The following is a 27208-nucleotide window of genomic DNA, read 5'->3' on the forward strand; positions in this document are numbered from 1 at the left end:
CTCAGCTACCAAGTTGACTTACAGCTGCTGTGGTTTGATTTCTTCCTCTCCCCAACCTCTACAACTCTATCATTTTGAAGAAAACCCCAGATGTAATATCCTTAAATACTTTGCTATGCATCTCTAAAACATAAGGACTCCTTTCTTAAAAAATAATAATGGGGGCGCCTGGGTGGCTCGGTGGGTTAAGGCCTCTGCCTGCAGCTCAGGTCATGATCTCAGGGTCCTGGGATCGAGCCCCGCGTCGGGCTCTCTGCTTGGCAGGGAACCTGCTTCCCTTCCTCTCTCTCTGCCTGCCTCTTTGCCTACTTGTGATCTCTGTCTGTCAAATGAATAAAATTAAAAAAAAAAAAAAAAGCCTGTTCCGTCATACATTATCCCTCTCTTTCATCTTAAAAAATAAATAAATAAATAAAAATAATAATAATACTATTATCTTGCGCCAGACAATTCCTCAGTATTATCAAAGTTATTGTTCAAATTTTCCTGATCCTCATACTGTTTTCAGTTTTTTTTTTGTTTTTTTGTTTTTTTTTTTTAGATTTTACTTATTTATTTGAGAGAAAGAGAGATGAGAGAGAGAGCTTGAGAGGAGAGAGGGCCAGAGGGAGAAGCAGACTCCCTACGGAGCAGGGAGCCCAACGCAGGACTCAATCCCAGGACTCTAGGATCATGACCTGAGCAGAAGGCAGTTGCTTAACCAACTGAGCCACTCAGGCGCCCCTTCAGTTGGTTTCTTGAGTTGGGTTCCAAACAGGGCCTCTACATTCACTATATTGCTCTGTTTATAACATCCTTTAACACCTAGAAGTCTTTCCTCTCCCTCATTTTTCTCCAGCAGGTAGGTCTGGCTCCTCCTAAGAGGAAATTATATTTAAAGCCCACAATCTGGATGTCAGGGATGGTTACTGTCATTGTGAAGGTCATTATTTCTGGACAGAGCTAGGATGTAACAAGAAGGTATTTTTGTTTTGCTTACACATTTCAATTGCTGTTTACTAGGTATTTAGCTGGATGATTATTTTTTCCGCCTCAGTTTCAGAATTCCGTGTCTGCTTAATCAAATATTCCATATATTTATTGTAACTACTGGTGTCTTAGTTTCTTTAGGGGGAGAGTGGGGATAGCTTACCATATGATCTGGCTCTCAAAAATCTTCTTTTATACTGGATCAGTCATGAATCAAAATGGGAAAAAAATGAAGAAGGGGGAGAGAATGATCCTGACAGAGCTCCAAAGGCTCTAGCTCCATCATCCAAGTGGACCCCTTCATTTTGTGAACAGATACCTCAAGGACAGAGAGGTGACTTGCTCAGGGTGAATTAAGCCAGTGGTTCTCAAATATTAATATGGTCAAGGATCCTCTGGAGGACTTGTTTAAAAATTGATCACTGAGCCTCAGTCCAGAGATTCTGATTTAGTCGGTCCGGGTGGGGGTCCCTGGTGAAGTCAATGCTGCCGGTGCATGGACGAACCTTGAGGGGCACCGATCTAGAGCTTTCCTGATAAATGGCCAAAGTGAGCATCTTCTTGGCTACAGATCTGTTAAGAGCACAGAAGAACTCACTGTGAGCTCTCTGGAAAAGCACTGTGAACACGTGCTGCAAAAATGAAGTCATGGGATGCAGAGCAGGTAAACTGTGAGTTGGCTCAGTAGTTTTCCTCCCCCAGTTCACTTGGTGTCTTCAAATTCTCATGACAGATTAATTCCTCTAGGTTAACTCCTCCTTTAAAAAATCAGATTCTTTAAAAAAAAAAAAAATTCTACCTCTACTGGCAAATGAAGCCACTGATTTCAATTTAAGCCTGGTTTAAACACCACCAGAAATTTTATGTGAGTCTCCTATTGTAGGAAACCTCTGAAATCTCACAGCTTCTGCCTGTATCCTTTTTTTTGCCCTAAATACTTTCTGCAGGATATGTTTAGACATTCTTGAACAAGGAGTGATCTAGAAAACTAGGTGTCTTAGAGATGCAAATTCCCAACTCCAGATAAACGATATAGGATTTACCTGAATAATAGACTCATCATTTGATTAAATGCAGCCAGAAGTGTCAGAGGTTTGGAAATCTCAGCCCTCTGGGTATGGTAAAAACTGACGACAGATAGCCCAAAAGGCAGGATAAATACTTTGACTTCATAACAACTCAGCAATCTCAGAATAACTACCTTATGTTATAATAAGGTCCCCTTATTCAAGTTTCCAGAAGCTTTGTGTCACAAGATTCTACAGGCTTTGGGACATAAGAGAGGAATAACTGAGTTCCTGCCTGTAGTCCCCTTGATACCAATGGCTTATCTACGGCCATATTCACTAGGCCTGTGGTAATAGGTGCATATGCTATTGTGGAGGAGAAGGACCTAAGGGTTAGTACTGGTAATTTCGAGTCTCAGATTACTCACATGTTTTACCTTGGGGAGTGGATAAGATAGGTACTAAAAACCATGGGAAACACAAAAATGAAAAGGGTAATAGGGTGATCAATTTTGCACACTTGATACTATCTTTGTTTGGACCATAAAAACTATACGCCATTCATTCTTCATACCACCTTTCTCTGCTTCTCTAGATAATGTATCAAGTCATAAATCAAAGGATTAAAAAAAACACATTTGATACCTGAAAGATAGCAAACCACTGTTTGCCATCCCTTCTGATGGCAATGAGTCAGCAGATAGGGACACTGCCTTAAAAAACAAGATACCTCTTAAGAATAGTGGGTTCAGTTAGCTACGGCTGGCAAAATGCTGTGTAATAAGTCATTCCCAAGACTCAGTAACATAAAAAAGCAATTGTTTATCTTTATGGACCTATGTGTTGGCTAAGAGTCAGCCAGTTGCTCTAGGCTTAGTGGGGCAGCTCTGCAGATCTCGGTTCAGCTTGCTCCTTCATCTGGTGTCTGCTGACTGAAGCTGGGCTCTTTTGGATGGTTTAGTTCCACTCTATGTATTTTCATCCTCCTCCTGGGATGAGGGGCTAACCCAGCACATTCTTTTCATGGTAATGGCAAAGGCACAGGTAATATGCAGAAATACTGCCTCTTAAGGTCTAAGCTCAAAACTGGCACACTGTAACTTTAACTGTAACTTTAACCTTAGCCTATTTGCCAAAATACATCACCTGCCCAAACATAAAGTCAAGGGGGCTAGAAATACAGGCTGTTCCTGTTCCTGCAGTAGGAAGGATTGCAAGGTCACATGTCAAAGGGTGTGCACATGGGATGGGAGAGTGAAGAATTAGGCAAATAATGCCCCTGCCATAAATAAATAAAGAAATAAATAAACACACACACACATATATATATACTCACACACACACACACACACTATATATATATATAGTGTGTGTATATATATATATATACACTATATATATATAGTGTGTGTGTGTGTGTGTTATCAGTTAAATTAAATATTATACATATAAGAAAATTCAGATAAAATACCATTAGATTCTGATCCTAATCTATAATACTTTCCTATGGGTAAGCTGTTAAGAAATTCTTCAGCTAATGTATCCAAGGAGCTCTTGCTTAGATTTCTCTTCCTTTTTTGCTGTTTAGATTCTCTAAATTTTTTCTGCTTTCCACATGGTGCCAATGTTACACTTGTCTGTGTAGAGCCTTATTAGTCAATGAAAGTTCCCAACGCTATAGCCTCAAATGCTCTCCATCACTCTAAGTATATGCCATCTTCAAGACATGCTCTCTTGATGCTAAATAACCTCCAATTCATGGCTCAAAGTATATATTTACATGACTGAAACTTTCAGTGTAAATTAAACGTGCTGTGTAATTTCAGCAACCATTTATTAACAATTTCCTAATGCAAGACTCTTTGTTGTCTCGTTTAACAATTCTGTAATATTGATAGTATAATTTCTATTATACAAACAGGGAACTGAGCTCAGGGAGATTGAATAAATAGCTTAAAGATGAAATTGGTAATAGCATCAGAATTCAAATATGGCTGTATTCAGCTGCAAAACCAATAGTTTTCCTATTATTTTCTGCATGGCTCTTGTTTCAGTCCCCATATCCAACCCCCTACCACCTACCCCAGACCTGGATTTCTAGATTTTCCTCTGAGATACAGTGAGGAGTAGGTTTTATGCCATTGTTTTGGTGGCAAATGTTGGTGGGGACACTTTGTATTCTCTGAGAGCCCACGAGTGTGGCAGGACATGTATTATTATCCTCTTTAATGCTGAGAGGGTTAATACTTTGAACTAAAGAGATTTATAAGTGGCACAGCTGAGACTGAGGCTCAGGCTATTTTTCTCTTACATCAATTAAATGACTACACTTAATCACAGTAATTGCAAGAATGACAATGTGCATTTTTGGTAATAGAACTAGCCAGTTAACTTGACTCCAAATGACTGTATTTTCCATAAGGCTCTAGGAGAATCTAAACAAGAGAACGGTAGTCCTTGAATTACAAAAAAATAATTAAAAATATCTTGTGAGAAGAGACTTACTATGCAGTCTTACAGTCAACTAAGTTCTAGAGTGTAAGATTTATAACAGGATTCTTCAATAACTTGGGACTCTTGGTAACTAATTGCTGGTTACATAACTTCTTAAACATTCAAGTTATAGAATAATCCAAAAAGAAGCCAAGCAAACTTGAATTTACCCAAATTGTCTCAAAGAAATCAATTTCCAATGAACTTTTTTTAATGTACAGATCTAGTCCAAGGAATCAAGAATTTACTTTTCTTTGTGTTTTGATCTGCCAATTTTTAAAAAAGATTTTATTTATTTATTTGACAGGCAGAGAACACAACTAGGCAGAGAGGCAGACAGAGAGAGAGGAGGAAGCAGGCTCCCCACTGAGCAAAGAACCCAACGTGGGGCTTGATTCCAGGACCCTGAGACCATGACCTGAGTGGAAAGCAGAGGCTTAACCCACTGAGCCACACAGGCACATTTTGATCTGCCATTTTTGTAGCAAGTAATGTTGCGCCATGGTTGGTTCCTCTGATGTGTAGAAACAGGATATAAGTTGTTACCTTATTTGCAGTGGCTTGCCATTTATCTCTGTCTCAAGCATTAAGAGTTTCGCAAAACTCAGTGAGTCCTGATTTGGGTTAGTTTTATCCCCATGAATGCTAAAAGATGAGGTTTCTTTCCTGAGCATTATTTATCTTACCCCAAGTTCTTCAAAACATGTTATTACAAGAATTTTTCATTATTGATGTATTTCAGTTTTTTTTAAATTTTTTTTTTTTTAAAAGACTTCTAGATGTGGAGGAGAAGAATGAGAGATTGAGATTTATGGGGTAGCTGCACAGTGTCTAGCCCCATGCTGGGTGCTTTACATAATTTGTCTCTTTATTGGTCCCATATTACAGATGAGGAAATAATGGCATTTTTATTAATGCAAACTGAAGAGGACTCTAACTTTTATGTTGTTATCATACACTGATGGGCTCAAAATTTGGATATTTCCTCTGGTTCTTTTCTATTAGAACATATTTCCTACATTAGATACTTAAACGTGTCTGTTGCCAAGCAGTATCAACATATACGTTGACTGAAGAACTTCTAAGTTTCAAATATACATAATCCACCCTCTAAAGATAATTTTCTTTTGCCCAGCATTCCCAGAAAGAGTCCAGAAGTTCTTGGGGGGCCTAGGTGGTTCAGGTGGTTAAGCAACTAACTCTTAATTTTGGCTCAGGTCATGATCTCAGGATCATGTCTGCTCTGTGCTCAGGTAGGAGACTGCTTCTCTTCCTCTCCCTTTGCCCCTCCACATGTTCTCTCTTTCTCTCTCTCAAATAAATAAATATATTTTTTTAAAAAAACTAAATTATGTGAAAAAAAATTTAAATCTTTAAACAAAAAAGTAAATTAAAAAAAGAGAAAGAGTCCTGAAATTCTTTCCAACTGGACCATCTTGGGTCATTTATCCGTCTTGAACCAATAATTGTGATTAGGTGTGATTTAGGGAATGAAATGTTCAGCTTAGTTAACCTTAGACTAGGACTATAGAGTCCCATCTTTGGAGTTGGATATGCAGTCAACTTCTTCAGAATGACAAAGATTCTGAAATGGAAAAGGTGGGTTTTCAGGAAGGCAGAACTAGAATTTCAGGCGGCAGGCAAATGCAACCATCCACATTATTCATTCTTTCAATGAATCATGTAGACAACAAACTGTCTTCCTAAGGACCATGGGGAAGACTATAAAAAAAAATTAAACGTAATTCCCTCCTGAGGTGTCTATATGTATATTATGGGGAGGGAGGAACTAAATTAATAACTAGAATAAAACTTGAAATGATAAGAAACAAAAGCAGTAAAAGGTGGGAAAGAAAATTACTTTCCTGGAAGAATAACAGAAAATTCTTGAAAGACTTGGAACATGACTTAGAACATAAAGGACTAGTTGGCCATGTGTGATATGTTGCTGGGAGAAATCAGGATACAGGAAAAAATAAGCTTTTTTAGAGAATAGGATGAACACAAAGATTAGAATAAATAATAGCCAGGGCTTTGGTAGAAATGTAGCACCCTGAAGAAAAAATATTACCCTATTTCACTGTTTTATTTGGGATTAGTTTCTTAATAAAGATGGTCAAAAAATAAGCATGTGGATGAAAGTATAATTTCTTGTTGGCTGAAAAGTAGTAGATTCTGTATTCTTTAGTGAATTAGTTCTACTGTTCAGGAAGCCAGTGTACTGCAAATTATATTTCTTTGTTTAAATAGTTCCCTTCTTAAGAATTTTTTTCTTTTCTTTCCTTTTTTTTTTTTTTTTTTTTTTTTTTTTTTAAGGAGAGAGCAAGCAAGTGAGCATGAGCAGTGGGTGGAGAGGGTCAGAGGGAGAAGGAGAGAGAGAATCTTAAACAGACTCCATGTCTGGTGCAGAGCCCAAAGCAAGGCTTGATCTCACAACCCTAATATCATGACCTGAGCCAAAATCAAGAGCTGGATGCTTGACTGACTGAACCACTCAGACGCCCCAAGAATTTCTATTTCTGAATGAAATCTCAACTTTACTTATTTGCTTGTATCTCATATGTTATAAAAGAGGATGTAAAGTTGTTGAACTCAAGCCATGTATCCAAACATTAAAGTGAAGGCCTTCCCTTATAGACTGGAGATTGATAAAGTGCTTCCCATAGGGCCCAGGGTGTTATAAACATTTACTAGAGTCTAGCCCTATATAAGGTGCTCCAGAAGATTTGTGGAAGGCTCCCTAGCCAGTGAGTCTCCATTTTCCATGGTGGATGTGATTCAAAGGGAATAAGGACATGTCCAAACCATGGGGTGTCTGGTTCTAGAGGCACCTTCCTAATTATGTGTCTGAGTACGGTTAACATCTATGTCATTTCTTAAACACAGAGAAACCCTGAGCAGGGAATGTGACCAGAAAATGTAGATTGAGGCCTCGTGAGAAGGAGAAGCTGCTTTCAAATCTATGAAAGGGAAAAGCTATGTTTCTTTCCTCTAGTCTAGAGCATATGGTCTAAAATAGAACCAATAAAAAGAGAAATACAAATATATGTCACCTTCCTTCTCCCCTAATTAAGTAGATTGAGGACCTCTCTGAACAACCAGGCCTAGATAATTAAAGCCTACACAGAGTTTGTACATTTGCTGATCGATGTGCTCAGGCTGTAATGAAGACAACGGTGCTGTTCATTAAACAAACCTTTCCAAGTTTGTTGTCTGTCTTTCGTGGCTCATATGAGTCCATCTCTGGACATTTCCTATTTTCTCCTTCTCTCCCTTACTCTGTCTACCAAACCCTTTCTATCCTCTAATTCCATTTCAAAAGCAGCCTCTCCTGTGAAGCCTTTCTGGGTTTCTCCTTCTCCCACTTTGGCTTGTTCTCTCACTACTCTGCTCTCAAGACACTCTCTCCTTCTACTTTCATGTACATCTACTACATATGTCTCCCTCCTTTATAGATGATAAGCTGCTTGAGGGCAGGATGATGTTTTATTTGTGCGGCTCATTCATTACTATATAATCTTTATACACCTCTTGGGAAAACATATACATCTCAAATAAAGTTGTTTAAAGGTAAAATACACCAGGAAATAGGTCTTTGCTCTCATTGCTTTGCAATGTATTGCTTCTTCTCTTTGAGATGAAATCGAAAGTTGAAAGTTGCCATCATTAAAAGGTTATACCTAGTAAGGGAAATGAGAAGCTTTAAATTCAACAAATATTCAACAAAATATTCCATGTTTACTACGGACCTAGCGTCATTCTAGTAAGAGACTAATAGTCATGATCACTGCCCTCATGGGAGATTCCTGTCTAGTGAGGGGAAAGATCAATCAATATACAAAATAACAGGCACATTTACAGTTAGGCATTGTATTAAATGTTATGAAGAAAGGGAATGGTGATTTGGGATAAAATAAAAGTTTTGGAGAAAATGAGAGTTAGAAATTCATTTCTGCTGATGAGCCTTGATGGGAAGTAAATGGAATGACAATGCGCATTCATGGAACTTCTTGACAAAGCCTCTCTTAGGCAAAGGAAACATGACATTTGCCCTAAACAGGAATGAGAGAGGAATTGACTCTAGAACCTCATCCACATAAGTGTGGATTCTTCTGAGATAATAAGGGTGATAGAGAATATGAAAATACTTCAAGGTTTTAAGTTTCAAATGCCCACTCAAAGCATGGAATTTGGAGATACAATACCTCAAGCAGAGTTCAGATTCACAAAACTCTTCTATTTTAGGTTTTCCTGATAGGTTTTGTGGGAGACATTACAGGGACATGAAGAATAAGCTTTACTATTTGTAAACAGGGACTTCTACTACTTTTCTCCCTCTGTCTTCACAAAGATGTTTCCTCTTCTCCAGCTTCTCCACTGCATGTCTTTTTTAAGTACTATAATCATTGGATTTAGGGCCCACATGGATAATCTCATCTTGAGATCCCCAATTACATCTACAAAGATTCTTTTTTAAAAAAAATTTTTTTAAAGATTTTTTAAAAAATTTATTTATTTGACAGAAAGAGATCAAAGCAGGCAGAGAGGCAGGCAGAGAGAGAGGAAGGGAAGCAGGCTCCCTGCTGAGCAGAGAGCCTGATGTGGGGCTTGATCCCAGGACCTGAGCCGAAGGCAGAGGCTTAACCCACTGAGCCACCCAGGCGCCCCTACAAAGATGCTTTTATCAAATAAAATCACACTCTGGGCCCCTCGGTGACTCAGTTGGTTAAGTGTCTGCCTTTGGCTCAGGTCATAATCTCTGAGTCCCGGGATCGAGCCCCACATTGTGCTCCCTACTTGGCAGGGAGTCTGCTTCTCCTTCTGGCCTTCCCCTAACTTGTGTGCACTCTCTCTCTCTCAATCTCATTCTTTCTCAAGTAAATAAATAAAGTCTTTAAAAAATAAAAAATAAAAAAAACACACTCATAGGTTTGGAAGATTAAGATTTAGATATCTATCTTTGGGGGTTAGCCACCATTCAATTCCACTACACCATCCCACTCAGAAAATATGGGAAAGACAAGGCATTTCTGCTCTCATTGTACATAGCAGTTGTAGCTATAAATAAATAAATATGGAACATTAATAGCAATACTGGCATGTCATCTGAGATGAAAAAACATCATCCAGGGGAAGATATTTAAGGCAAGTCAATGACACCAGTTTGAGATCTCCAGCGAATGCCACCTTTCTCTTTCAGACAGTCTTGGAACTTTAAGGTCTAAGTCCTTTTTGAATATTCTATTTTAAGGCCCTTCAAGACTGAAGTTAATTCCGTGGATAGAATCCAGAGAAGCTGCTGATTTGGTACCGGGTAGCTTTAAGAAGATGAAATGTGAGTCAGAAAGCCCACAAGAAATGCCTTTGGCTGCTTGGCAACCAGGACTATTGTAGGTAGTTCCGTCGTTTGAGCCTAAGGTGGAAGTGCGCAGGAGCAAAGAGATGGAGTAAGAGATGACAGCAAAAACCATGTCTTTGGTAAATCACAGAATCTCAAGATTGGTTATCAATCATAATTTGACCATCAGATTCAGTGATGAATTTTCTGAACAACAATCTGCCAAGGAGTTTTCTGATCCATATTTGGATATCTGGTGCCTCTCCCTTCATCCAGCATTCTTAGTAGCTTCTTCTTCTTTAATGTGGATTTTACCCTCTGTTTAATAGACAAACTGGTCCTCGTCTTCCTGTGTAAAGGACCAAAATGCTCCTAATGGCTTAGTTCCTCTCTTCAAAAATATTGAAACTTATCCTTTGCCACATATATCAGAGAGTCATGAGTCACTGTTGTAAGAAGGGCATAAACCATCTAATCTTTGAGCTTACCTTGGCCATGGTTAGAATGTGCAGTTCAGGGGCAGCTGGATAGCAAACCAAGAACAAAGAAGCTGAGGATTAGATGGGAAACTGACCTACTCTGGGGATTTCAGTAGGGCACTATTTCAGCCTCTGTAGGACAGGACAGGGAATACACTTTGAAATAAACTTTGCATAAGGCAAAGCTTGAATCCCTCCAGGGATTCCATTAGAAATAAGTCAAGGATGAAGAGAGGTAGGAGCAGCCCTTAGGAACAGGAACCAATGGGAATAATTGAGGAAGCAGACCCTAGAGAACTTGCGAGTCAGGCTGGAATCAGTATCTGAGAAGCTGACTGGTTCTGGGAGGGTCAATGATCAGAAAGCTACAACAAAATAAATAGAGGGCATTGAGTGAAAGAAAGGGGTGCCAAAACAAGGAGAAGTAGATGGGGTTCGGGGAGGCTCAAAATCTAGGGAGGCTGGGGGGTGAACCAGGAACCAGGCAAAAGAGCAGTCAGAGGCAAGATTGGCATGACTCGAGCCTTGCACTCCTAGAAGAGGGCTGTGCCCCAGCTGTTCAGCTCTTTATCCAGAGATTCCTGGGTGAAGGGCAGCAGACACTTGGAGATACCAGCCCCTTGTGCCTATCAATAGCTACAGATGGTCTTTCCTGGGACAGATCTCTCTGGGGTTGAGCAGCTGGCCAAGACCTACTATAACAATCTCTCAGTATGATTTTCAATCTCAAAAAGGTGGGGGGAGGTTGAGGACTTAATAGTTCAAAAAGCGAAAAGGAATTAAGAAAGGGGCTCAAGAATCTGACTTTAGGACAAATTAAATTTTGGTAGTTAAATTTTTTTTTCTAAAAGATTTTATTTATTTATCAGAGAGAGGGGGGGGGGAGAGAGTGAGCACAGGCAGACAGAGTGGCAGGCAGAGGCAGAGGGAGAAGCAGGCTCCCTGCTGAGCAAGGAGCCCGATGTGGGACTCGATCCCAGGACGCTGGGATCATGACCTGAGCCGAAGGCAGCTGCTTAACCAACTGAGCCACCCAGGCGTCCCTTGGTAGTTAAATTTTAATGCAGTTTTTTTTTTCTATTTTATTGCAATCTGATGAACTGATTCTCAAACATTTATTGACTTTAGAGAACATGGGGTAGACCAATTTTAGTTACTTCTCTAAGTCTTCTGCTAGTATTCATTTAATTGTCTTTAAATATTCTGGTCACGAGACACACACAAGTGCACTGGCAAAACAAAGCAGACATGGAATGTCCACTTTTTTGTCCAGGAGGACTTCTGTACTACTGCAACCCAGTGAAGTGACACTCCGTATCTGGGCTTCCATGCTGCCACATCTCAGCTGAGTGACCTTGGGAAAGTTACTTAACTCTCTTGAGTCTCAATTTCTTTTATTTTCTTCCTTCCTTCCTTTTTTCCCTTTCCCTTTCTTTTTTATTTTCCTTTCCTTTCTTTTCTTTCCTTTTCCATCTGTCCTTCCTTCCTTCCTCTTCTTTCTCTTCTCTCTTTCTTTCTTCCTAGATTTATTTGAGAGTGAGAGAAAGCGCATGCACAGGGGTAAGGGCAGAGGGAGAGCGAGAGAACGCTCAACCCGACTCCCTCCTGAGTGCAGAGCCCTGGGGAGGGCTTGATCCCAGGACCCTGAGATCACGACTTGAGCCAGAATCAAGAATCGGCTGCTTAGCCAACTGAGTCACCCCCTGAGGCTCCATTTCTTCATCTGATATTTGCGATAAAAAGTACCCATGCCCTAGACTTCTTGGGAGGATTATAAGTAATGTATGTGAAATTTCCATCATAGTGCCAAGAATGGAGGCAGGGCAGCTAACATTACCAGCAAACTGTGTTGAATAGACATGCTCACTGTTGATAAGAAAGCATAAATTCAGAGGTACCTGGGACTAAAGAAGGGAGAAGGGGGAGCTATTTAGCTAATTTCTGCCTTCATTTCAGGGGGAAAGGACGGGTATGAAACATAGGGGAAAACTGAGATAAGAGTGGTAAGTGCTAAGAAGAAAATGACTGGGGTAGTGCTTGTTCTCTCCTACTGAATGAATCTGCCCACAGTCCCATCTGTTCAGAGTGCAACAGGAGGAGTGAATCAAGGAATGGAGTGGGAGGCAAAGAAGAATAAAGCTTAAGGTCAAAGGGACCAGGCCTTTTATCATGGGCCTGGCCCGGTCCTCCACTGGCACTGCGGCCACTGAGCTGTCTCACCAGGGACCTGTGAGTGACACTTCTTTCCTCTGCTCCCAACCGGAAAGCAGTCCATTGCTTAGCACCACTGACTCTTTCTTCATTCTTTTGTCTTGTCAATAATGATTCTCAGTCAATAATGAGGCTCAGTTCAGATAATTTCTTTTTCTAATTAATGACTTTATTGAGATATGATCCCTAAACCACAAAATTCACTATTTTAAATTGTACAATTCAGTCAGTTTTAGTATATTCACAGAGATGCATGCAGTTCCTCTTTTAAGTAATCTAAGAAAGGAACACTATAGTCTATATCGATTATGATTTCAGATGTGTCTGGACTTGTTTCCTTTGTAAACTTATATATCTACCATGTTTCTTAGTTTGCTTTACTTTTTCCTTCTTCTTTTGCTTAGATTTATTGGCTTTACTGAATTTCATTTTCCCTTCTTATAATTTATAAGCCATACCAACTTCTACTCACCAAGTAACCATTCTTAATTTTCATCAACAATTTAAATTCACATTTTTTGGTTTTTCCAAGCCCAGAGCCTTTGATTTTGTTTACTTTGGGGGCAAATTCCCTGAAGTAGTACCAACTTGCACCAATCTTTATGATATTTAAACTTAATCAGCATAATAGCCTGCTAATGGCATCATATCTTGCCCTCCTCTGATCTTTTCTCCAGGAAAACCAAAACACAGATTTTGGAATTGAAATACTAAATGGCATTTTATATTTTAAAATTTGCATCTCTTCTAATTTTCAGGATAAAATAAGAAATCCTCAGAGTGGCAACATGCTATGTATTTGGCACATTTCATCTACATCTACAGACATTCACCTGTGTTCTACTCCTTTACCTAATGTTCCAGGTATATAAAACTATAGGTAATTCTCTTAACATGCATCCATGCTTTTTCTCTGACTCTTGTCTATACCTGGAGTACTCTATCTCTCCTTCTCTGCATCTGGAACTTCAAAGCATCCTTTAAGTTCCAGCACCAGTTATGTGCCCAAGAATTACTCTATTGCCACTACATTCTGATGTGTTCACTGTCCACTGTCTTTTAATTATTCCTCTTTCTGAATTACTTTGGCATTTTTTATGTACCTATAGATGTTGAAAATAATTTATTTACCTCTTCCTCCCTTATAAGACAAAAAGAGATTTAAATGCAGGGATGTGTTTTGTTTGTCTCAGAATCTTCACTGTGTGCTATACAAAAGATGCAATGACATGACTTATTTAATAACAAAATGAAAAATCCCAAGTTGATTGTAGCTACTTTTCTGTTTAGAAATAAGGGACCTAAGGTATTATGCACTCATGAGGACATGGACTGCTTACTGCCATTTGGTAGGACTCTACAAATTTCTTAGGACTCTCACTTTGTAGACTGGTCTCTGTTGCTGGCTCTACCATGGATTCCTTATGAAACAACTACAGAAGCCACTTCCATGTCTCATATCTGATATTAAGATCGTCCTAGGGCCAGGGGCAATGACCACTGAGGCCCAAGCAAGTTTATGGGCAAAGCATTGAGAAGGAAACTGCCAAGACACAGACAAATGGCCCCCAGCCAAACCACAGGCTAAGCTGAGAAGCTCTGCAGTACCTAGGCTGAGGTCAGAACAGAATAATGAAGAAATCATTCAGGCAGGATGGGGGAGTCTTGGTGCTCTGGTGGCAGAGAGGCTAGACAGAGAATTACAAAGGCCAGTAGGAAGGATCTAGCATGGCACACTAAGAAGTTTACACATCTCTAATAGACAATGGGAGACCAGGGGAAGTTTTTTAAGAGACATAAAATCATTTATAATAGAATTTGGACTTCAGCCTCAGTGTCTAGCTGTACATTTGGTGTCTATAGAGAGAAGAAACCCAGAGGTTTGAAAAATAATATTGTAGGAAAGGTATGAAGGTCTATAAATCCAGGGCAAAGGATGAGGGTGAGGAAATGGAGGTAGTGGTGGGCTACCTTCAAGGGATACCTTGAAACATAAGTTGGGGTTAGATTGCAAAGGGCTTATAAGACATGGTGGATGCCAAAGGAACTAAAAAAGGATTTTAAGCAGGGCAATCAAAGAGCACAGAGGGAAACTGAATTTGCATCCAGTTTGCTGAGCTTCAGGGGTTAGTCACAAAGAAGAGAGCCCTGCCAAGGCAAGGTGGTTCATGGAGAAACAGGAAGACAGTTACGCGCCCTTAGGAGAGTTTGCTCTGGGTCTATAGTTTATTTCTGGGATCTGACATCAGTTACTGGATTAGATCCAAAGGGGCTCTATCAAGAATACTTTTAATAAAGTCAAGGTGGTTTTTCACCATTATTTCACCCTTTCCATTATTAAAAATAATTGGGGCACCTGGTTGGCTCAGTTGGTTAAGCATCTGACTCTTGATATCAGCTCAGGTCATGATCTCAAGGTCATGATCTTGAGCCCCACATTGGCTCCATGCTGAGTGTGGAACCAGCTTAAGATTCTCTCTCTCCCTCTGCCCCAACTCTACATGTACATGTGCAGCCCCCCTAAAAAACAACAACAAACCAAAACCAAAAACAAAAACAAAAATCACCATGTTACTTCTGAACAGGTTGTTAATTGCAAGTTGTCTGCTTTAGCTGGTTTAAGTGGAAGGTATCTATATTCTGTAATATCTTACAATGTATCTTGGAATGTCTGGAACCAGGCTTGGTTGTTACAGAGAGATCACAGCAGTTTATAAGAAAGAAAGAGGATTTGAGACAGATGATATGCAACTGATTATACCTTTTTCTTTCAGAAGTCAGTCCAGATTCTAGTTCAATAGCTAGAGAAAATGATGGACAGAACTTATGATGGCACATTCACCCCTAATTCAGATACAAACACAATATAACTACATGTTTACTTAGGGGAACTACTTTTCAAAGGGGAAAATAATAGACAAATAAAGAGATTAGACATCACATAGAATAGATATAACATGAAGCAATCTTTTAAGTGGGTCATATGGAAATTCTATTCCATGCCCACAAAAGCAGGGCTTCCCTGGGGTCAGGTTATTATTATTTTTTTAAATTAGTTTTATCGAGAAGTAAGCTATATGCAAGAAAATTCAACAATTTTAAGTGTGCAATTTGACAATCTTTGACAAATAACTAGAATTGTAACCAACATGATATAAAACAGTCCATCCCTCCATAAATTCTCCTATATCCCTTTGAAGTCAATCCCTTCCCCTGCAATGTAGGCCCTGGGCTAGACTGATCTTCTGTCTCAGTAATTTTGATTTTCTAGAAAAAGAAATTATACAATATATAGCTTTTAGTGGCTAGCATCTTTTATTCAGCACAATGTTTCTTAACTTTTAAAATTATCTCCCTCACAAAGAGCCTTTTAAAGCCATTTGTTCCCTGTTTTCCCCCTCCTTATGAAATTTTAATACCACAGATATACTCTTTTTATGTACTTATGTATATGTTTTAAACATAGAAATTGAGGTTTTTTTTCACACCTCAAGAACACACTTTTGAGAATTCGTGATTTACATGTATGCAAGTATAATGCTTTTGTGATTCATCAGTGATTCATTTTTGTTGCTGGGTAATTTTGATTATATGAAGAGACATTCATGAAGTGAGTAAAACTAATTGCAAATGTGTTACAAAGGTACTAAGAATATAATTCAACTACTGTTCTTCCTCAAATTAGATCCTCAGCCTCCCTGTTGTCAGTAAGCAGATTTCTGATCACACAATTGCTAAAGTTAGAAATCTAGGAGTGACTGAGATACCTTCTTTCCCTTTGTTTCCCCATACACAATCCATCGAATTCTGTTAATTTCACCTCTAGATTCTCCCTCTTTTTTTTTTTTTTTTTTTTTTTTTTTTTAAGATTTTATTCATTAAAGAGAGGTAGGCAAAGGAGGGGTAGGCAAAGGAACAAGCAGACTCCCTACACTGAGCACGGAACCTGATTCTGGGCTCAATGTGGGGCTAGATGCGTTGTTTGATTCCAGGACCCTAAGACCATGACCCAGTCAAACAAAGTTAGATACTCAACTGACTGAGCCACCCAGGTGCCCCACCTCTACAATATTTCTTGAATCTGGTCTCAAGGGATCAGATTTTGCTATGACCCGGAACATTCTAGACATGGAAGGATTTTTTAATTGTAAAAGAAATGGAAAGTCACTGAAGGGATTTAAATAAGAAAATGAAAGGATTTGATCAGTGTAATTAAAAGATTATTAAATCTTTCACTTAATAAATAATAAATTAGAATGTGGATAATAAGTTAGAAGGGACCAAGACTATTTAGGGAAAGGATATTTCCAGAGGAAAAATGATAGCGGCTCTTTTATGAATTTGAGGGGGTGGGAATAGGAGAATTGGGAGATGTGCTGCATTTTCAGTGGGACCCATGAAAACTTAGCCAAGGTCTCACTGCTAGATGAAAACAAAACTATGACAAGAAATTCAAATATACACTCCTATTGATTGTTGCTTAGCTAATTTTCTTTGTCCAAATTAATCAGTATTCTAAATGAGTTATGTATATTCTTAAATCATTTGCTGATGAGTTGAAAGGAATTAGAGAATTAGAATCACACTTAAAAAAAATTTTGTGTACTTAACACACACATCCGACTTTCCTTCCATGTCGTAGTCCCCCCTCCCCCACTGGCTGTCGCAGTACTAGTATCCATATATCAGCTTCATATGGTCTGCAATCTAGTTTTATGCAAACTGTTTTTTAAAAGATTTTATTTATTTGAGAGAGAGAGCACCCTGGGACCATGACTTGAGCTGAGGGCAGTCCCACTGAGCCACCCAGGCGTCCCTAGGCAAAGTGTTTTGACTACGTATGTACAAACACACAAACACAAACACACAGTCTCTCTCTCTCTCTCTCTCTCTCTCACACACACACACACACACACACACACACGTGTCTCTGGGGGCCTCTCGATGAGGTCTTTAACTTATTAATGCTTCAGAATCAATAACTGACTATGTTTTCAGTCTCGATTATACAGATATGCATATGACATAGTCTTTATTCTTAAGATACATAAAGTTTACATCATGTAAATAGATAAATGACAAAATCACATTGCTAGTGCTAAGAAGGAGATAAGAACAAAGCTCTGAAAATTTGTCAGTTACACTGGTGTTTTGTCTCTTCCAGGTGACTTCTGAAGTATGGCTCACCACAACGTTTCATCCTGCAGTCCTATACTGACACCCCATTTAACCAGGCTCTACTTCCTCGTACTCATTGGAGGGCTGGCGGGCGTCATCTCCATTTTGTTCCTGCTGGTGAATATGAACACCCGATCTGTAACTACCACAGCAGTTGTTAACCTGGTAGTGGTCCACAGCGTTTTTCTGCTGACAGTGCCTTTTCGCTTGACATACCTCATCAAGCAAACTTGGATATTTGGGCTGCCCTTCTGCAAATTTGTGAGTGCCATGCTACACATCCATATGTACCTCACATTCCTGTTCTACGTGGTGATCTTGGTCATTCGGTACCTCATCTTTTTCAAGCACAAGGACAAAGTGGAATTCTACAGAAAGCTGCACGCTGTGGCTGCCAGTACCGGCATGTGGCTGCTTGTGATTGTCATCGTGGTACCTGTGTTTGCGTCTCAGTATGGAACTCACCAGGTGTATGACGAGCAACACTGTTTCAAATTCCACAAAGAGCTTGATCGTGTATATGTGCGAGTTATCAACTATATGATAGTTACTGCTGTCATAGCCACTGCGGTGGTTCTCCTCGTCTTCCAGATCTTCATCATCGTGTCAATGGTGCGGAAGCTAGGCCACTCCTTACTATCCCACCAGGAGTTCTGGGCCCAGCTGAAAAACCTATTTTTTATAGGAGTCATCTTTGTTTGCTTCCTTCCCTATCACTTCTTTAGGATCTATTACCTGTACACGGTGGCACACTCACGTGACTGTAACGATACTGCTGCACTTTATAATGAAATCTTCTTGAGTGTAACAGCAATTAGCTGCTTTGATTTGTTGCTCTTTGTTCTTGGAGGAAGCCGCTGTAAGCAAAAGATAATTGACCTATGGAATTGCCTCTTGTGCCGTTAGCCACAAACTTCAGTATTCAGAACTCTTTTATACTGGGAGTAGTAACGGGCATAGAGAGGTAGGAAGGGTTATTTCATTACTTGATTAAAGCCGTGCCGTAATGCAGCCAATCAAAAGGACTAGAAAATGTCAGAGCGTTCATTCCAGTCCTTATTTAACCCTACCACCTCTAAATGATGCATAGAGAAAAACTAGTGATGTTCAGTCCACCTGGAGTTGCAATACTGCATTATTTTCCTATATAAAAAGTCTACTTGGCCCATCTGGGCACCATAGGTCTAATGGTTTCTGAGCTTTACCAGCTTAGTTTAGTTTCATCAGTTTGAAACATGACCTTATTTAGGCTTTGGATTAGATTCAGCCCTCTAGTTCTTTTCATTCCACTTAACCTGAGGTAAATGAGCCTTGGCAATAAATCAGCCCCAAAGATACAAACACCAGTTTGCTGATGAGATAAGATATCTATTCAACTCCCACCCTGACAAACGAGATAAAGGGGGGAGATCAGAAAGAAATTTTTCTAGATTATCATAATTTTGGTGGGAAGTCACTTATCTAAAAAATCAAGAGAAACATGTCCTTATGACCTTCTGCTTTAACAAGGTTATCCAGATTAGTTCTTTGAGAGGTCAAGTTTAAGGACATGGGATCAACATCCTCAGTAACTCTAAAAATCATTTAAATCTTACTAAACTAAACAATGTAACTAAAATGTAACTAAATAATCTATAATGTAATAATGTAACTAAATTAATAACAATGTAACTAAGATCATTTCAATCTTACTAAATAAGAGTGAAACGATAAGTTAAAGAATGTTCCTGACCAATATGCTGCCAGGCACGAAAATGAGTTCCTGAGGGAAGTGATTACATTTTTCCCTTACCGCTTTTTGAAAAATCTTTACATGTCTTGGGCCAGTTAATTTAGATTTACCTTGGAAACAGAATGTTATACTCTTTACAGTTTCCTTCTCCCCTTAAGGTTATGAATATTTAAATAAATGAAAACAATATTCTTAAAAAAAGAACTTTTGAGAAATATATAAAACAATTAATTTAGACTATGAGATTAGTTAGACTACTAAGTTGAGACATAGGCTTGTGGGCTTTTTCCCTTCCTGCCCATATTTCTACTATTTCCCCCAAAGTTTCACAATTTTGAAACTTTACAAGGAACCAATCCAGTTTTATATCTAATGCTTCAGAACTAAAGCAATTTATGATAAGAATAGAATGAATTAATGTAAAAAAATTTTTTCCCAGAAAAATGAAGGATCAGAATTTAAAGACTTTTTTTCTTAATTTGTTATAATCTATGGATCTATAAATTTACCAGATGGATAAGAAATATCCCTGGGTTTCTCTAATCACTAAAATTGTTGAGTCATAGAAATTAATTTAGAGGAAGAAAGCAATAACATGCTGCACAGACTTGTTCCCAAAATTTTCCTGTTTTAAAATTTATGTCCTTTTTTCTTTTTTAAGTTATATTTCCATAATTTCTTATTTGTCTTCTTTTCCCATTGTTTCTTAGTTTTTTCTTCTCATTTTGACTTATAACATTTGTAAGAAAATTTCTAAGACCTATGAAAATTTTAAGAAATTTGTTTTACCCATAATAAGAAAATAGTAAAATATAATATAGTATAGAATGATATAAATAGTAAAATATTAACATTCTTAAACAATTATTTTTGGGAAATTACTATCTTTTAGCTTGTAAGTTATATTATAATCTCTTCCAGATTCTAAATATGTTGAGCTCAGGTGATTATGCTTTTCTCTATATTATTATATATTATAATCAAGGGCTTATTTCTTCAGATCTATAGGAAATATTACCCAAAATACAGAGATGCAGTATTCGAGTGTACTACTGGCATTTTGTTGCTGGGACCAGAGACTAGGCATCTTGCCTTGCACACAGCTCTCTGCATAGTAAATAATTACCAGGTTTGTTGTGTATTTGAATGTTCTTCCAAACATTTGTGAAAGGAAACATATGCTCATAATAATTAGTCAGGTTTTATTCAGTTTTCATAAACACATAGTATTTTTGGTATGGTTTTAATTTTATAAATTTTCTGAAAATGTAGCTACTAGGGATATGGAGGAAAGTTTTTATTCTGTTTTCCTCAGAACTTTACCAAGGGTTGTTCATTCCTTTGGAAAAACACATCATCAATGTCAATACTATCTGTGGCATTAAAATACACAACATACCTGTAAACAATATTTGTAGTTGTGGTAATCAGGTAGATACTAGATATAGGTGCTAACATCCAACTGCCTAATTTTTCTCCTTTTGTGAACATCTCTGAGCATTTATACATTAAAATATATATTACTTTATTATAAACAACTTTCTCCTTCATTATTCATTCATGTTAAAGTTAGAACACTATATAATATTGTAGGAGGGTTATATTATCTGTAAACTTTGTTTTAGAATAGTACAAGTGTTACCAAATATCTGGGATAAAAAGTAAGGCTTTGGGTCTCCAAGCCTTGAGACCAACTGAGCTAGTACAGTCACTTTAAAAGAAAGATTTACCAATTATGACATTATGAATAGAAAAATAATATTCTTATATTTTGGGAGTTTTTTTTTTTTTCGGGAGAGAGAGAGTGCATGCACACATGTGCATGTGTGCAAGCTGGCGGGGGAAGGAGAAGTGGGAGAAAGAGAATCTCATGCAGGTTCCATGTTACACTTGATCTTAGCCAAAAGGCTAAGAAGTGATAAGCAGGTTCCATGCTAAGCACGGAGCCCCAGTCAAGGCTTAATCTCATGATCCTGAGATCACAACCTCAGCCGAAAGCTTAACTGACTGTGTTACCCAGGCACCCCTATTTTGGGAATACTTACCCTCGACTCGATTCAATTCTAGATTATTTCTTTTCTTTCTGTATCGATTAAAAGAGTAAATGCAACCTTTAAGAAAATACATGTGGATTTTTTGTTTTTGTTTTTGTTTTTTTGATAAGACAAAGGCATTTCCCTAAGCCTCACAACTCTCACATTTGCTCATGGTCAATATTTACCAGATTTTAATCCCAGGGATAATGACAATTTTTGAGGCACAAAAAGAAAGATTGCTTCTGGCACCCATTAAAAAGTTTTCTAATCAGCCTTCGTTTGTTAAGTTTCCTCTGAAAGGTTCTTTGAGTTCCCTTCCTCCTTAACCTGACATAAATTAGGAAAAAAGAAACTATTTTACCTGTAGGTGAAATGAGCTTCATGTAGAATGTTTCAAGAAGTGGTAAAATCCCCCAAACCTCCTCTAATCCTTGTCAATGGGGCTGCCATTAAAACTGCATTCCTAGGTTAACAAAGCAGTTGTAAAGGAGGGAACTGAGCTGAGATGTTCTTGGTCATGGATTCTTGAGTGGGAAATCAGTGAGGTGAAAGTGTGAATGCCATTTCTAAGATTATGTAGATTTTGCCCACTTAATCTCTAATAACAGGAGGCATAGACCAAGGACTCTCACATTTACTGGGAGTGGGAAGAACAAGGAAACTCTCTTTGTGATGGAGCTGATTACAGCAAGTTGGAAATAGTTGGTAACAAAACCCTATAGTAAAGGGACACAGGGATGGTGGATTTGCTTGGATAAGACAGAGAAGGCTCAGGATATAAAAAGGCATCCACAGATATCCAAAACTACGCATCAGCTGGACCCTGAGAAGAGCTTTGGCCATTGCATGGCTGAGGCTATTTCTGTGACAAAATGGGCATACCAGATATTTGACAAGACAGAACTCAAAAAAAATGAGCAAGTTCTATTACCTGAAGGAGTAAATGTATTGTCTGAAACTTCCAGAGATTAGGAGTTGGGCCCTAATATCAAAAATGTACGAAATGGAGGCTTCAACCTGGGACACATTGTAAAAGCACAGTGGTCAACACCAGGTATCACATTTTGGGTAGGATTAGCAGTGGTGGTCAGGATAGAAAAGGTGGGGAAGGGGCACCTGGGTGGCTCAGTGGAGCCTCTGCCTTAGGCTCAGGTCATGATCCCAGGGTCCTGGGACCGAGCCCCACATCGGGCTTTCTGCTCGGAAGAGGGCCTGCTTCCCCCCCCATCTCTGCCTGCCTCTCTGCCTACTTGTGATCTCTCTCTCTGTTAAATAAATAAATAAAATCTTGGAAAAAAAAGTGGGATTACATCACATTAAAAGGCATTTGCATAATGAAGGAAACCATCAACAAAATGAAATGACAACCTACCAAATGAAAGACAGTATTTGCAATCATATAGCTGATAGGGGTTAATATCCAAAATATATCAAGAATATACTACTCAATAGCAAACCCCCCCAAGCAATCTGATTAAAAATGGGCAAAGGAACTAAGTAGACATTTTGCCAATTAGGACTTACAAATGGCCAAACGGTACATAAAAAGATGCTCAAAGTCACTAATCATCAGGGAAATTTAAACAAAACCATAAAATGAGGTATTACTTCACACTGTTAGAATGATTATTACCAAAAAGAAAAGCGGTAACAAATGTTGATAATGATGTAGAAAAAAGAGAACCCATGTGCACTTTTGGTGGAATATAAATTAGTACAGTCACTATGGAAAACAGTACACAGGTTCCTCAAATAATTAAAAAATAGAGCTATCATATGCACCAGCAATATAATTTCTGGGTATATATCCAAAGAAATTGAAGACAAAATCTTGAAGAGATATTTGTAACACCACCATGTTCACTGCAGCATTATTCACAATAGACAAGATATGGAAACAACCTAAGTGTCCATCAATGGATAAATGGATAAAGAAGATATATACAGTTAACTCTTGAACAACACAGGTTTGAGTTGGGTAGGTTCACTTACACATGGATTTTTTCAATAAATACAGCACATTCTGTAAATGTATTTTTTCTTCCTTAGGATTTTCTTAACATTTTCCCCTCTAGCTTACTTTTTGTAAGCATGCATATATAAAACATAAAACATACAAAATACGTGTTAATTGATTTTTTATGTTATTGGTAAGGCTTCCAGATCAATAGTAGGATATTAGTATTAAGTTGGGGGGAGTCCAAAGTTATACCTGCATTTTTGACTATATGAGGGGTTAGTACCCCAGCCCCTGCATTGTTCAAGGGTCATCTGTGTGTGTGCATGTGTATTTATGTGTGTATGTATGACACCATATAGAGTATGTAGAATCTAATAAAAAAAAAAAAAGTCAAAATTATAGAAGCAGAGAGTAGAATGGGGTTACCAGACGCTGGGATGGTAGGGAAATAGGGAGATGTTGGGTTAAAAGGTTCAACTGTGAAGTTTTGTAAGATGAATATTTAGAAATCTAATGTACAGGCATGATGACTATATTTAATTTTTGGACACTGGAAATGTGCTAAAAGAGTAGATTTCAAGTGCATTTCTCACAAATACAGTAACTACGTGAAGAGATATATTAATTAGCTCTACTGTAGTAATCATTCCACTATGAATGTATATACATATACATATGTATATGTATATGATCAAATCAACATGTTATATACTTTAAATGTATTTGATTTTTATTTTGAAAAAATCTCTTAATGAGAGAGTGGAGCATGCCACTCTTGATCTCAGTGTTTTGAGTTTGAGCCCCATATTGGGTGTAGTAATCACTTAAAAATAAAATCTTTGGGACACCTGGGTGGCTCAGTTAGTTAAGTGGCTAACTTCTGGTTTTCGCTCAGGTCATGATCTCAGTCAGGACTGTGACACTGAACCCCAAGCTGGACTCCCCTGCTCAATGAGGAGTCTGCTTCACAATTCTCTCTCTTCCTCTGCCCCTCCCCTAGCTCTCTCTAAAATAAATAAATCTTTTAAAAAAAATCTTTACAAATTTTAAAATAAAAAATCTTTTAACAATAGTATTAGCTTTTACCTTCCGTCATATTGAAAATATCAATACAAAAGTTTACAAAGGCAAAAAAGGAAAGGCAAATGTTTTCTTTATTGTAACACTAGATGGCAGCCCAAAGTAACAAATTGTATCTTCTCTTCAAAACTTGTTACTTGAATTTTAAGCTTAATTTACTTAAAAACAGGACGGGGAGAGAAAAGAAAATGAAGTAAAAATAATAATTCTTTGGCATTTTCAGAAGTCTGAACTAGATTTTCAGGTTTGGGGGTTTTCTCCTTAAAAAAATATTTCATAGCAACTTTATTTTCTTGTGTAAGTTGGCTGAAAAAATACTGTTAAAATAAATATAGCTCTAGCTAGAAAAGCAAAAATAATTCCGAAGACATATATCTCTACTCATATGTAGAGTTTTGTACTTTATTTTAATAATGGTTTATTGCAACTAATTTTTTGATCCCAAATTAAATTGATTCTTACAAATAACGTGTAGAATACACAATGGTTTTTGTAGAGGATTAGGATTTCAGTGAACTGTTTTTGTTTTGTTTTGAATGCCTGTCAATTAGCATAACATATGAATGCTTTTTTCTTTTTATTTTCTATTTAAATTCAATTAATTAACATATATTATGTTTCAGAAGTTGAGCTCAATGATTCATCAGTCTTATAAAAGACCCAGTTCTCATTATATCACATGCCCTTCTTAATGTGTCTCGCCCAGTTGCCCCATCCCCCATTCCTCTCCCCTCTAGCAACCCTCAGTTTGTTTCCTATGATTAAGAGTTTGTTATGGTTTGTCTCTTATGGTTTGTCTCCCTCTCTGATTTTGTTTTGTTTTATTTTTTCCTCCCTTCTCCTATGATCCTGTTTTATTTCTTAAATTCCACATAAGAGTGAGATAATTGTCTTTCTCTGAGTGACTTTTATTTCATTTAACATAATGCCTTCTAGTTTCATCCACATCGTTGCAAATGGCAAGATTTCATTTTTGATGGCTGAGTAATATTTCATTTCATATGTATCTACCATATTTTCTTCACCCATTCATCTGTCAATGGACATCTATGCTTTCTCCATAGTTTGAAGATTTTAAGAAAGGGTTTCAGGAAAGTTCCCTATATTTGAAATCTTGAAAAGGCTGGAGTTTATGAGGAACAAGCCTATACCTTACATAAGTCTTTCCCTCCAATGACAGCCTCTGACTAGCTCTCAGAAACCTTTATTCTTCTGGCTTGTACATAGTGTGATGAGATATTTCTCTAACCACTAATATGTCATTTATGACTGCTGAAACCTATATTAGCAGCAAAAAAATCAATCAATCAATCCAGGGAAGAGAAAGCAAGTTAAGATTTATCCTTTCTGCCACAAGAATAAATATATGGTGTTCACTGGGTGCCAAGTAGAGAAGTATTCATGAGGAACATGTATTGTGATTTCTTTTTTTTTTTTTTTTAAGATTTATTTATTTATTTATTTGACAGAGAGAGATCACAAGTAGGCAGAGAGGCAGGCAGAGAGAGAGGAAGGGAAGCAGGCTCCCTGCTGAGCAGAGAGCCTGATGCGGGACTCGATCCCAGCCCTGAGATCATGACCTGAGCCAAAGGCAGCGGCTTAACACACTGAGCCACCCAGGCGCCCCTGATTTCTTTTTTTTTTAAATAGATTTTATTTATTTATTTCACAGACAGAGATACAAGTAGGCAGAGAGGCATGCAGAGAGAGGAGGAAGCAGGCTCCTTGCTGAGCAGAGAGCCCGATGTGGGGCTCGATCCCAGAACCCCGGGATCATGACCTGAGCCGAAGGCAGAGGCTTTAACCCACTGAGCCACCCAGGCACCCCTGTATTGTGATTTCTAATGTGAAAAAGTTAGTTGCTGTTGTTGTCGTTGGTTGTTGTTGTTGAGATTTTTCTGACATCTCAAGCTTTCAGAAAAATTACAAATAGAATATAAATAACTTTTTTCTAAACCATTTCAGGATAAGTTGCTGACCTGTTGCCCCATCAATTCCTAATATTTTAATGAAATTTTCCCCCAAACAGGGACAGTTTCTCCTACAAACCATTATACAAACTTAAAAATCAGGAAGATAATATTGATTCATGACTACCACCTAATTCACTGATCCCATTTAACTGTCATGTTTCTTCTGTCTCCTTTACTCTTGGAATAGTTCTTTGGTCATTCCTTATTCTCTATGACCTTGACACAAACTCTATGACCTTAAACTATACACTTGTAGTTTATCTCTTAGTTTGGGTTTGCCTCATGATTAGATTCATATTATGTATCTTTGGTAGTTAAGACCACAGAAATGACAATGTTTTCTTAATATATATCATTACCACTAGGTGGTCTACAATTTTGATTTGTCCCATTACATTCACTTTGGCCGCTTGATTTTTTCTTAAGATTTTATTTATTTATTTGAGAGAGAGAGCATGAAAGCATGCAAGCAGGAAGAGGGGCACAAGGGGGAGAGAAGTGGACCAAGCACAGAGCCCAACATAGTGCTCAATCTCACAACACTGAGATAGTGACCGGAGCCGAATCTAGAGTCCAGTGCTTAACCAACTAAGTTACCCAGGTGCCTTGGCCACTTGATTAAGGTAATGTTTGCCAGAGTTCTCCACTGTGAAGGTCTTTATTTCTGTTTGTAATTAAGTATTCTGTGGGAGCTATTTTGAATCTGTGTAATCATATTCCTCATCAAACATTGGCCAACTATCATGGAGAGA

General features: G+C 38.1%; 1 protein-coding gene across 1 annotated transcript; it reads left to right on the forward strand.

The window, feature by feature from the left end:
• The first annotated feature begins 17675 nt into the window (after positions 1 to 17675).
• GPR141 (G protein-coupled receptor 141) lies at positions 17676 to 20250 on the forward strand. Its single transcript, XM_059171583.1, has one exon. The coding sequence runs from the start codon at positions 17676 to 17678 to the stop codon at positions 18579 to 18581; it is 906 nt and encodes a 301-aa protein (XP_059027566.1). The 3' UTR covers positions 18582 to 20250.
• The last annotated feature ends 6958 nt before the right edge of the window (positions 20251 to 27208 follow it).

The sequence above is a fragment of the Mustela lutreola genome, chromosome 4 (assembly GCF_030435805.1).
Source record: "Mustela lutreola isolate mMusLut2 chromosome 4, mMusLut2.pri, whole genome shotgun sequence".
Lineage (NCBI taxonomy): Eukaryota > Metazoa > Chordata > Mammalia > Carnivora > Mustelidae > Mustela > Mustela lutreola.